This window comes from Octopus bimaculoides, chromosome 24, assembly GCF_046866305.1.
Source record: "Octopus bimaculoides isolate indiv1 chromosome 24, ASM4686630v1, whole genome shotgun sequence".
In the NCBI taxonomy this organism is placed as follows: Eukaryota; Metazoa; Mollusca; class Cephalopoda; order Octopoda; family Octopodidae; genus Octopus; species Octopus bimaculoides.
In genome coordinates, this window is record NC_142951.1 from 17,003,819 (window position 1) to 17,016,951 (window position 13,133).

General features: G+C 39.0%; 1 protein-coding gene across 1 annotated transcript in view; it reads right to left on the reverse strand.

Moving 5' to 3' along the window:
• Positions 1-1,765: 1,765 nt before the first annotated feature.
• Positions 1,766-13,133, reverse strand: part of LOC106873371 (transmembrane protein 107) — a 48,526-nt gene continuing 37,158 nt past the window's right edge. The window contains exon 5 of the mRNA XM_014920702.3: positions 1,766-4,484. Coding sequence (XP_014776188.1) covers positions 4,318-4,484 — 167 coding nt within the window. The 3' untranslated portion in view covers positions 1,766-4,317. The remainder of the gene's footprint in view (positions 4,485-13,133) is intronic.

A 13,133-nucleotide genomic window follows, 5' to 3' on the forward strand; every position in this document is an offset into this window, starting at 1 on the left:
AAACAAGCCGAGACTCAAAGTTACCAGGTAAATATAAAATTTGATGCTTACAGTTCGGCTTGTATCCGTGACATTCATGGTCACTTTTAATATACAAGGTAGCATTGTCATGAGTTCAAATCATTGAACAAAATGTAATGTGTTCATTAAAAAGCAGCTAGGCCTACCTCAGATACTGAACAGTTCAGCTCATTATTGTAAAAGTGGGTGCAACACAAAATCATCGGAAAGGGCTTGGTTTTGGCACAGGTTAGTTCAGACCATTCGCAAGTATGATGCGGAGCGAATGTAGATGTGTTGTTAGCAACAGCGTCAAAATGAGAAAACAGAGAGAAGAGAGCTTCATTTGATTCAATGTATTCAACAAGGGCAGCTGATGAGATGGGAGGAACATGTTGTTGAGAGGAAAATAAGTTGGGATGAGATATGGAGGTGGACCACATCTCGGCTAAGTTTTCTGATTCGTTCATTCTATGATGTTTTGTCATCACCTGCAAATCTAGTAAGATGGAATGTCTCAGAGAATGATATATGCAAATGCGGAAAGGTCGGAACACTGAACCATATTCTTTCCAACTGTTCACTAGCATTGAACAGGTATACATGGAGACACAACCTGGTCCTTAAGGTTATCTTCGGTGCTATAAAGAGCTAAATTGATCTCAACAACAGTGAAAAAAGACCGTTGAAAGTACCAACTAAAGATTTCATCACCTTTGTGTACTTAGGACAGTGGATCCATTTCAAGAAGAAGAATAACAAACTTCCTGTGAGCAATGAAAAGTGGAAGGGCTATTGGGAGGTGACTGCAGATTTACCAGGGTGCCAGAGATGCTTTCCCATCTCAGTTATGAAAAAACCAGACATTCTAATGTGGTGTGAAGGAAAGAAATTTGTAAATCTAGTCGAGCTAATGGTTCTTCATGAAGATAACATGGACGCCACTCGAAAGATTGACCATTATGTAAACCTCCTTGAGGAATGTGAAGACACAGGCTGGAAAATGGAGCATTTTCCAATCGAAATTGGATGTAGAGGGTTTGTTGGACACAGTGTGAGACAATTGTATTATTAGACCTGACTCATCATAAAATAAATACCACCATGACCAATATCCAAACTACAGAGGAAAAGGCTAGCCACTAGATTTGGTTAAAAATAGATGATGAGCGTTGGCTAGAAGAATATTAAACTTTATTTAATAACCAGTTGATCTAGCAAGCGAGGCCTGATATCAGTGAGGTGGTGGGGGCGTACACATTGATGCTGTCAAGATGTAGGCCCCGAAATGGCAGGCATTTTTTCCTGATGACCTCATACACTTGTTGGCTTCCAGTATGTAGAGTTCTCGACTGGTAGCACTTGCATGTGCAAGTTGTTTGCAAAACATCATTTTGAAATCTGGTTAAAAAGAATACAACATTACTTTCAGTGTGTACCTGAAAGTTAAAGGATCAAACCAGACAATGGTAATAGAAGATCTTGCAATATATGTGCAATATAAGCAATGAAAATCTTTCTTGTTCATGATTAAATCATTATAGGAAATTTGACATTATATTAGTGTATAAGCAAAAGACAGACAAGAAATATCTAAATGTGTACCTAAATGGATGATCTTTCTATATCATTCTCATACAGAATGGAACAATGACATCACACATACACACACACACACACACATACATATACTTATATTTTTACATAGATAGATAGACAGACAGACAGATGAGTGTATATACCTATTCACACATGGAAAAATACAAAGATATATAAAATATTTTATTCCAATGAATAGTGCAAAGAAAAAGAGTTATTTATATTTGTTGAGCAAAAGTATCCTTCAATGGAGGAACAAGCATATTGTACACACACACACATCAATTTTTCCATTCTAGCATGGGTTAGAAGAATATTATATTGAGGCAATATTTTCACTCAGCTGCCTTTCCTATCATTAACCTTTACCTGTTTTTCAAGGGACCTATTACTCTACATGTAATCAAAGCTGGAGAACCAGTAGATAATTTGTTGACAAGGGAAATGACAATAACATTATGGCATATAGCTCAGTGATCTTCAGAAATGTGCAAATATAAACACAAATACACATACACACACATATATACTTAGGTATGTATGTGTGCATACGTACATATATGTGGTAGTATCAAAAAGTTCCCGGACTAGTTCTGTAGCATGCCAACAGATGGCAGCACATGGTTGCATGTGCAGTGAGAGCTAGCAGTGGCCTTCATGAGGCAGTGTGCAGAGTGACATCACTGTGTTTACTTCACAAGTTGTGAAATTTGAGTTTCTGTAATCATGTGTATACTGTAGTATGTGATTTTGTCATGGACAGGAAGTAGGAACAAAGAGCCAATGTGAAAATTTGTGTTAAACTTGGGAAGTCTGCTACAGAGACATTGAGCATACCTCGATAGTGATGAGGCTATAAGTAGTATACAATGTTTCGATTAGCACAGGCACTTCAAAAGCGGAAGGTCCTTGGAAAGTGATGAGTGATCTGGAAGACCTGCCATGAGTGTCATCACCTGAAATGTGGAGAAAGTTCAGAAGCTTGTGCATGAGGATCATCAAAGGACAATCACCAACATTGCTGATGTTGTTGGTCTGTCATTATGGGTCCGTGCAAGCAATCCTAGCATCTGAATTGAACATGTGGCATGTCTCTGCCAAGTTTGTCCTCCACCTGCTGATCACTGGATAGAAAGAACACCATGTCAAAGTGTGTCAAGATCTCTGTCAGCATGCCACTGATGACCCATACTTCATGTGGATGATCATCACCAGTGACAAGATGTGGGTCTAGAGGTATGACCCTAAGACAAAACAGCAGTCATCACAACGAAAGAGTCCTTCATCTCCACAACTGAAGGAGGTACAACAGAGCTGCAGCCCAATCAAGAGCATGCTCATCATTTTTTCTGACATCTGCAGTGTTGTGCATCAAGAATTCATCCCCAAGGACCAAACCATCAATTCAGAGCTCTACAGCAACATTTTGAAGCGTCTGAGGGAGGTCATTCAGTGAAAGCAAGCAGATCTGTGGAACGCGAAGAATTGGATTTTTCACAATGACAAGGCACCCTGTTACCGAGCACTTCTTACTCGTGAGTTTCTCATCAAAAACAACATGGTATCATTTCCACATCTGCCCTATTCTCCAGATTTAGCACTTGTGGACTTCCATCTCTTCTCCAATATGAAAAGGCAGCTCAAAGGTCACCACTATCAACATTCAGAGCAAATTTCAGAAGGTCCCCAACACATTTATGGAAAATGACTGCCAGTTTCCAAAAGTATCAGGAATTCTGGAGCTGGTATATTTGCAGTGCAAGGTGACCATTTCAAAGAAGATTATGCTAAAACTTAGGTAAATAAGTTATTTTTTTATTAAACGTAACTAGTCCAGAAACTTTTTGATACCACCTCATACATATACATACATACTTGTGTTTGTGAATATATATATATATACACACACTCAAGCATATATATATATATATATATATATATATATATATATCCAACCCCTAACTCTCTCACGTTATATATCTATATATATATATATACCTTACTCTAATTAAATATTTTAAATGACCTGAGATGCTCGTCCTGCTTTGGTCTTGTTTTCCTTTTCCTTTAATATATACCTGCTGATTCAGAAGCCTACTATGGTTCCCTAGCTCCAGCCTCAGCTGTGAGCTTGGAACCTAATGGATGACCCATTATAGCACTTATGCAGCGTACATATTAGTTTAGATTGTCAGTGAACTAAACCCCTCATATCTTTTATATATGTATATATATATTCTTTGTGTGTGCGTTTGTGTGTGTGTGTGTATATATATATATATATATATATATATATATATATATATATATATATATATATATAATGGGTTGGGCTTATTTCAGTTTCTGTCTGCTGCAGAATTTACTCAGCAGAAGATGCTGTGCAGTAAGACTGAAGCTGAAACCACATGGTTAAGTGGTTGAGAAACAAACTTCTTATTCGCACAGTCATACCTACATCACTTTTAACCACACAACCATATTTATGCCCAATGTGTGTGTGTGTGTGTGTGTGTGTGTGAGAGAGAGAGGGGGGAGAAGGGGAGTGGGTGTTTGTATGCCTATAATCATGATCATTGTTGTCATTGCTACCAGCACCACCACCATCACTACCACCATCTTTATTAAACTATTATTATCACTATCACCATCACTACCAACATAAGATGTCACCATCATTATCACAACCATCATCTCCACAGTGGTAGCTGTACACACTCAGTAAAGCCCCCTATGGAAACAGTGAACCCCAAAAACGGTTAACACTTCTGTAAAAGTTGGTAAGACACTGCAGAATCCAAAAATGAACCAATAGAAGAAGACAATACTTGACTGGAGGATGAAGGAAGCTGAGACAATAGCACCAAAGCCATGGGTTATGGCAGCTGAAATTGGATGAGTTAAGGTCAAAAAGTGCAAATTCTGGAGATTAAATGGAGAGAGAGAGAGAGAGAGAGAGAGAGAGAGAGAGAGAGAGAAAAATATATTTTGAAAAAAATGTTATAGAAAAATTCTTCTCATTCCATATAATTATCTACAGTAGTAGGAAATGAAAGAGAAGGGAAATAAAGAAAACTTTCATTATTGATATTGTTATTATTATTATTATTATTATTATTCTAGTTATAATAATTATTATTACCAGCCTCACCACTATTATTACTACCATTATTATTATTATTATTATTATTATTATTATTATTTATACTAACACTATCACTTTTACAATCACCCAGCGTTCAACTGGTACTTATTTTATCAACCTTGAAAGGATGAAAGGCAAAGTTGACCTCAGTGGAATTTGAACTCAGAACAGAGCGATGGGCGAAATACTGCTAAGCATTTCATCCAGCTCACGGAATTAATAATAATAATAATAATAATAATAATAATAATAATAATAATAATAATAATAATAATCCTTTCTAGTGTACAAGGCCTGAAATTTGGTGGAGGGGATAGTTGATTACATTGACACCTCCCAGTGTTCAATTGGTGCTTATTTTATTGACCCCAAAAAAATGAAAATCAAAGTCAACCCTGGCAGAATTTGAACTCAGAACATAAGGACGAATGAAATACTGCCAAGCATTTTGCCCGGCATGCTAACAATTCTGCCAGCTCACCTCAATAATGATGATGATGATGATGATGATGAAGACGATGACGACGACAATAATAATAATAATGATAATAATAAACTACAATACCAGGCAATGGCTCTCATGGCTTCTGATCTAACTGATTGCAAGTGTTATCTTGGTATAAAAGATGTGCAACAGCAAATATTCTGCTCAATACTACAGGTTTGCTTGTCAGTTGTTTGACCTTAACCAGTTGAGCATGTCCCTTAGTGGCTGATGATATGTGCATCTCTGATCATGAGCAGAAGTAGTGGGGGAGCATCATAGTCATGTGTTGAAAGGAATTCTTTGGGTTTTGGATAATTCACCTTTGGAAACATGGGTGTTTCGTTTAACATCCTTAAACAACCCTTACTCAGGGACCTTTTGAGTAGGATGGGCTACTTGACAGGTATATTGGACTTTGTATATTTTACCCCAGTGTCACTTTGATGGCGTGCACTGCTCTTTCACTTGATAATAATAATAATAGAACTAACATCTCTTACATGAAATCAAATAGCAGAGTCTGTTTATATAGCAGTCAGGTGAGGGCAAATCATCTCTTAACACAAAATCAACATCTTCAATTTTTAGATCTATCACATTTACAAAGGAAAATGTATATGGAAGAATTTCTAAAAACCAAACATCATTTCTTTGTCACAAATCAAAGAGAAAAATTATATCCCTACTGACAGAAAGGTGGAAGGAAACTAAATCTTCACATCAAGTAGCACAACAAACACTCCAGGATATTGGGAGAAATCCTTTCAATTGAAAACTGCAAAAGCTATGTCATCCTATATTGACTATGCCTCAGAAAAAGTCAGATCTACCCAATTAGAGTTGACCTAGGATTAAACAACAACAACAAAAAACAAACGCTGATACAAAGCAGCAACATAAAACATGGACGTGCACTTCAGAAGTTTACTTCAGAAATAAAGATTTCAGATTTGGTCCTATTAAGTGGTAGCATGAGCAAATGATTTCTGCTGTAGTCATAAGTTAGTCAATATCATATAGTTGAAATTAGTAGATGGAAACTCTGTGTGTGGGTGGGTATATATATATATTTGAAATAATAGAACTGGCTTTTCTGATAATTTTTCCACTTTAATAATTAGATGTTTATAAGTTTATAAACATCTAATTATTAGAGTGGAAAAAATTATCAGAAAAGATATTTCTATAAATTTTTTCAATTATATAATACTGTACCTAGAATTTTCTATTTCTTATTGTACTATATATATATATATATATATATATATATAGTGCACCTGTTTCTGTCTTCATTCCCAATCTCTCTCTCTCTCTCTCTCCCTAGCCGGGTAAACTTGTACCTCCCCTATAGAAAGACACCTGTTTCTGTCTCTCTGTCTCACTATAACCTTTCATCATCTGACACAAGATCATCTCCTCCAATGTCCCCACCCTCTCAAAAGAGATTTTTTTGTCTTGCAAGTATTTGGTGACCCTGTCAATGCAGGTGCCACTTAAAACCACCCAGTCCACACTGTAAAGTGGCTGGCATTTGGAAGGGCATCCGGCTGTAAAAACCTTGCCAAAACTGATCTCGCCTGTGCTTGTGCCACATAAAAAGTACTGAGTCCACTCTGCTGAGTGGTTGGTGTTAGGAAGGGCATCCAGCTGTAAAAATCCTGCCAAAACAGTTACAGAAGTCTGGTGCAGGCTTCTGCCTGGGCGGCTCCTGTCAAACCATCGCACCCATGCCAGCATGGAAAGCGATGAGGATGATGATATATATACACACACATATATATTTATGCGTGTGTGTGTGTTTATATACAAACACACGCATTCTCTCTCTCTCACTCTCTCTCACACACACACACACATATATACACATACATTCATCTTTGTTAGACAGCAGCCATGCTGTTGGTGACCTTGATAGGTTTTAGCTGAATAAATTGACCCCATTAATGTTTTTACCTTTTTAAAATTGACCCCATTAATGTCTTTACCTATATGTCTAGTTGAATAAATTTACCCCATTAATGTTTTTACCACACACACACACACATATATATATGCAGGGAGGTTGGTGTTATGAAGGGCACCCAGCCATATAAGCTGTACCAAAACAGACACAGAGGTCTGGTGCAGTCTTGTCTGGACAGCTCTTGTCAAACCGTCCAACCCATGCCAGCATGGAAGGCAGATGTTAAGCAATGATGATGATGATAGACACACATACATATAATCAATGAAAGAGAGACAAAAGATGAGAATCTTTATTGATCACTACAATTGCTTCAACCCATCTAGCATCAATTCCTTGCAGGTGGGATACTGCACAACTGGTTTAGATGTATCGATCAGTGTAGATGTTTCCTCAGATGATTTTCAAGAGGTATCTCATTAAAATAAACTCTGTTTCACACAACTTATGTTTACTTCTTGGGCTTCGTAGATAGAACTTGCAAAGTAAGGGATACTGCTTCATTCTTATACAAAATCAATGACAAAGATCAGATGCAATATGAAACAAATATACAATAAAGTGAAACTCTGTGTGTGGGTGTGTATATCATCCTCATCATCATCGTCATCGTCGTTTAACGTCTGCTTTCCACGTCGGCATGGGTTGGACGGTTTCACTGAGGGCTGGCAAGCTAGAAGGCTGCACCAGGCTCCAATACAATATGGCAATGTTTCTACAGCTGGATGCCCTTCCTAACACCAACCACTCCAAGAGTGTAGTGGGTGCTTTTTACATGCCACCAGCACGAAGGCCAGTCAGGCGGTACTGGCATCAGCCACGCTTAAATGATGCTTTTTACATGCCACCGACACGGGAACCAATCAGATAACACTGGCAACAACCACGCCCAAGTGGTGCTTTTTACATGCCATAGTCAGCTGGCACTGGCATTGACCACACCTGAATGGTACTTTTTATATGCCACCAGCACAGGAGCCAGTCAGGCAGCACTGGCATCGACCATGCTTGAATGGTGCTTTTTACGAGCCACCAGCATGGGTGCCAATCAGGCGGTACTGTCACTGGCCACAACAATGACTTCATTTGCCTCAACAGGTCTTTGCAAGCACAGTTTATTGCCCAATGATTGAAGAGTATTCTTAAATGGGCTGGTTATGCTGCACTGGCATAGGCCATGGTTACAGTTTCACTTGGTTTGTCAGGCCTTCTCAAGCACAGCATATCTCCAAAGGTCTTGGTCACTTGTCATCACCTTGGTGAGGCCCAACGTTCAAAGGTCATGCTTTAACACCTCATCAAAGGTCTTCCTGGGTCTACCTCTTTTACAGGTTCCCTCTACTGCTAGGGTGTGACACATTTCCACACAGCTGTTTTCATTCATATGCAACACATGACCATACCAGCACAGTTGTTTCTCTTGCACACCACAACTGATGCTTCTTATGTCCAACTTTTCTCTCGGTGTGCTTACATTCTGTTGTGTATGCACATTACACATCCAGCAGAGCATACTGGCTTCATTCCTTGCAAGCTTACGCATGTCCTCAGCAGTCATGGCCCATGTTTCACTGCCATGTAGCATGACTGTTCCCCTACCTTTTACTCTGAGCAAGAGACCCTTTGTCACCAGTAGAGGTAAGAGCTCTCTGAACTTGACCCAGGCTATTCTTATTCTAGCAGCTATGCTCTCAGAGCAACCACCCCTACTACTTTACTTGGTCACCTAGATAACGGAAGCTATCAACTACTTCTAGTTTTTCTCCCTGGAATGTGGCAAAAGTTGTTTTCTGCACATTTTCAGTGTTTATTGCTCTTGAGCATCTGCCACATACAAAAACTATCTTCCCAGTTAACCTTCCTTTGATATTGCTGCACCTCTTATGTTTCCATAGCTTACAATGGGTACATCTTATAGAGTTTCTACCTACGCCTTTTCTACAGATTGAGCAGGGCCATCTATCTGAAGGGATTTGTGGTTTGTCTGCCTTCCTACTTATTAAGACTTTGGTTTTTGCAAGATTGACTCTAAGGCCCTTTGATTTTAAGCCTTGCTTCCACACCTGAAACCCACCCATCTATCAATCTATCCATCCATCCATACATACATACATATATAAACCCACCCATGTCCTCCTTTAAACGCACCCAGAACCTACGCAATCTTCTTGTCTGTAGCACCTTTCCTCTTCCCCCCAGCCCCACCCGGATCCTTCCCGTGCTCCAGATCCCGCGGCAACACCTGCCCCTTCATCACCAACATTACTTCTCTCACTGGTTCTAATCAGCAAACTCTTTGCATAATAAATTCCTTCTCTTGCACCTCTTCTAGCTTCATATACTGTATTGGATGCAACCTCTGTGGTAAACCATATGTAGGTCAGACGGGCCACCGACTGGTCGACCAGTTCACCAAACATCTAAGGGATGTTCAGCTACATTCGAACACACCCGTAGCCCGTCACTTCTGCATGGCCAACTACTCCCCCTCTAACGTCTCCGTCTTTGGCCTCACTCTGCACCACGGATCCACACACTCACGGCTCCACCTGGAACAGCGGTATATCTTTAACCTACGAACAACTATCCCCTTCAGACTAAACACAACCCCCTCCTCCTATTGACTGCCTCTACAGCTCCTGCAACTAAGCAACCTTATTTCATTTTTTTTCTTTGCTTGTAATTGATCTATTTTATATTGCATTAACTTCTTTATCTTCTTTCAACCTAATTTTTTATAATTTCTATATACACACACACATACACGAAAAATCGCACGCACCAGTGTACACACACGAACGCACCCGTGTACACACACGAACGCACATATACATCCCACACACATACAACACACATACATGCACATATACACACACACACACACGTGTACAACTGCACACACACAGGAATGCACAGATACCTAACCCACACAACCCCACATACACACAGACACATACCTATATACACACACATAAAGGTACACACGTACACACAACCACATACGCATACATACTCAAGTACATATGCATACATGCAATAAAATGCACATATAACCCGACACATATCTCCATGTTCACACACACATATACACACGCACGCACATACACACGCGCACATATACACACGTACATACACACATGCACACACACACATATACACATGTACACACATACACACACTAGCACATATACCTCCAACACACAATACACATACAGATACGCACACAATCACACACACATAGGCAAAAACACACATGCACATAAACGCATGCACACACATACTCACAGGTACGCACATATACGCTACACAAACCCCACACACACACAAATATACATACACACACATATACATACACACAATATATACATACACGCACACACACATATAGACATGTACACACACACGCACGCACACGAATGCACACATACCTAACGCTCACAACCCCATACATACACATATACACACCCACATATGCATGCACATATACATACACACACGCACATGCATGTATGTGCAAAACAACGCACCTATACCCCCTACACAACCCCTTGTTCACACACACTGGCACAAACACATGCACACACACAAAATACACACACACATACACACACGCACACATATACACCCACACACACACACATGCAGATGAACCCACACATACCTCCCATACACACACAGCACACACTTATACATACATGCACACAATTATACATACATGCACACACAGAGTAAAGGACAATTTCTCCACAGACACAACCTCACGCATACACACATGTACACACACACACTGGAAACAAAACACTCACACATTACATATACATATACGCACACACACATACTTCAAACTACCAGTACCTTTCTACTGACCATTCTCCTATGCATATGTGTAGGTAGACACACAACAGGCCACCACTCCTACCAGAATTCTTATTATAAATTCTTCCTATGACCTTAAACGATACTATGTCCAACCACACACATACATAAACAGCCACAACCACACACACACACATACACGTGCTATCATTACACACACACACATATGCATGCACGCACGCACATACCCACACATACCTCCTTCTCTTGCACTCTCCTGTCTTTGAAAAGAACTTTTTCTCCACCCTTTCCCTTCCAGTCATTTAAATATGTGACCGCGTGTATATCTTTGGCGATTTTCTTTATCCCTTCTTTGAACTTTTTCTATATTTCTGATGAAGAGCTCTGCTCGAAACATGAAATCCTCTTTCTTTTCTTTCCTTTCCTGAGTGTCCAATAACACTACTTATTCCACGTCCTTGTGTTGTTTTTTCATATTTTTTCTTGCTTGTTCATGTTTGGATTGACTATATATATATATGTATATACATGTGTGTGTTTCTTTTTTATCTGATCTTTGTCATTGATCTCCTATAAGAATGAAGCAGTAGCCATCAATTTGCCATTTCTATCAATGAAGCCCAAGAATAAAAACGCAGCAATAAGCTGTATGAAACAGTTTATTTTAGTGAGATACCTCTTGAAATCACCTGAGTCACATCTACACCGAGGAATACACCTAAACAAGTTGTACAGTATCCCACACATGAGGGATCGATGCTAGATGGGTCAAAACAATTGTAGAGATCAAGACAGATTCTCATATCTTCCATCTTCTGTCTTTCTCATTAATTACATACTCAACGAACACTGAACCAGTGAACATGCTTTACTGGCAAACTACCAAGTGTATACCATATGATTTATCAAATACTAACTATAATAATAATAATAATAATAATAATAATAATAATAACTGATGAAGGCAACAGGAGATAAGATTTAGCACTAGCCTTTATTCAGTACGACGATCATTTCGGCTGATCCTGCAACTGTTTGTTATTGATAGAATTTTGTGCATCTAATTGTGTTGCATCAATCTGTTTGTGTCACATTAGTTACATGCATAAAGGAAGGGATGTTCTGTTAGATATACTGAGATTTCCAAGGTATGTTGTTCATGCCTGCTGTATTTTGGTTATAACTGGCTACAGTTGACCATGGGTATATAATATAAAATTATAATATAAAATTAAAATCATACAATCATAAAATTTAGAGTTTACACCTATCAAAGAAAGATTACATTTAGGTCAATGGGAAGTGGTGTGCACTCCCAGTCTTGAACACACACTCAGACAGGTATATAGACACAAACACGTATGTGTGTCTGTATGCCTGTCTGAATGTGTGCTTATGACTGGGTGAAAACCTAGTGGGACATCCCCTTTTTTATGCATGTACCTGATGAGACACAAACTGCACACATTGATGCAACACAATTAGATGCAAAAAATCCTACCCATAACAGACAGTTGCAGGATGGGTCAAAACAATAGTCATACTTAATAAAGACTAGTGCTAAATCTATTTTCCTTTATTAATTAGTTTTATCTCAACTAACACTGCAGAATTCCTGATGTAGATCCAGAGGAAATATAACCCAACTGTGGATGACACCAGGTAACCCAAACTGTAGAACATGCTTTACTCAACACACTGACATATAGCCATTAGTCCCAAAAAGTTACACACACACACACACACACACACATATACACATATAAATATATAAGTAACTAGGTGAAAATTGGACACTGACAAAGAAATTATCAAACGGGCTAAATAGATGCTACACAAGAATGCTTCAAATGACCCTAAATGTGAAATGGTGACCTGCTGAAAGTTAAAGAGAAGACCAAGCTAAGCCAGCTGTGACTATCTGGTCACTGTGTGCACTGCCCTGAACTGGAAGCATCCAAATTAGTCTTGTGGAACCCACTTCATGGTGATGAAGAGGAAGAGGAAAATATCACACTTACATTGACAACTTGTTCACAAATACTGGCTTGGAATGTATCCAGGACATTGATACAGTGATGCTGGACCAAGAAGTGTGGCAG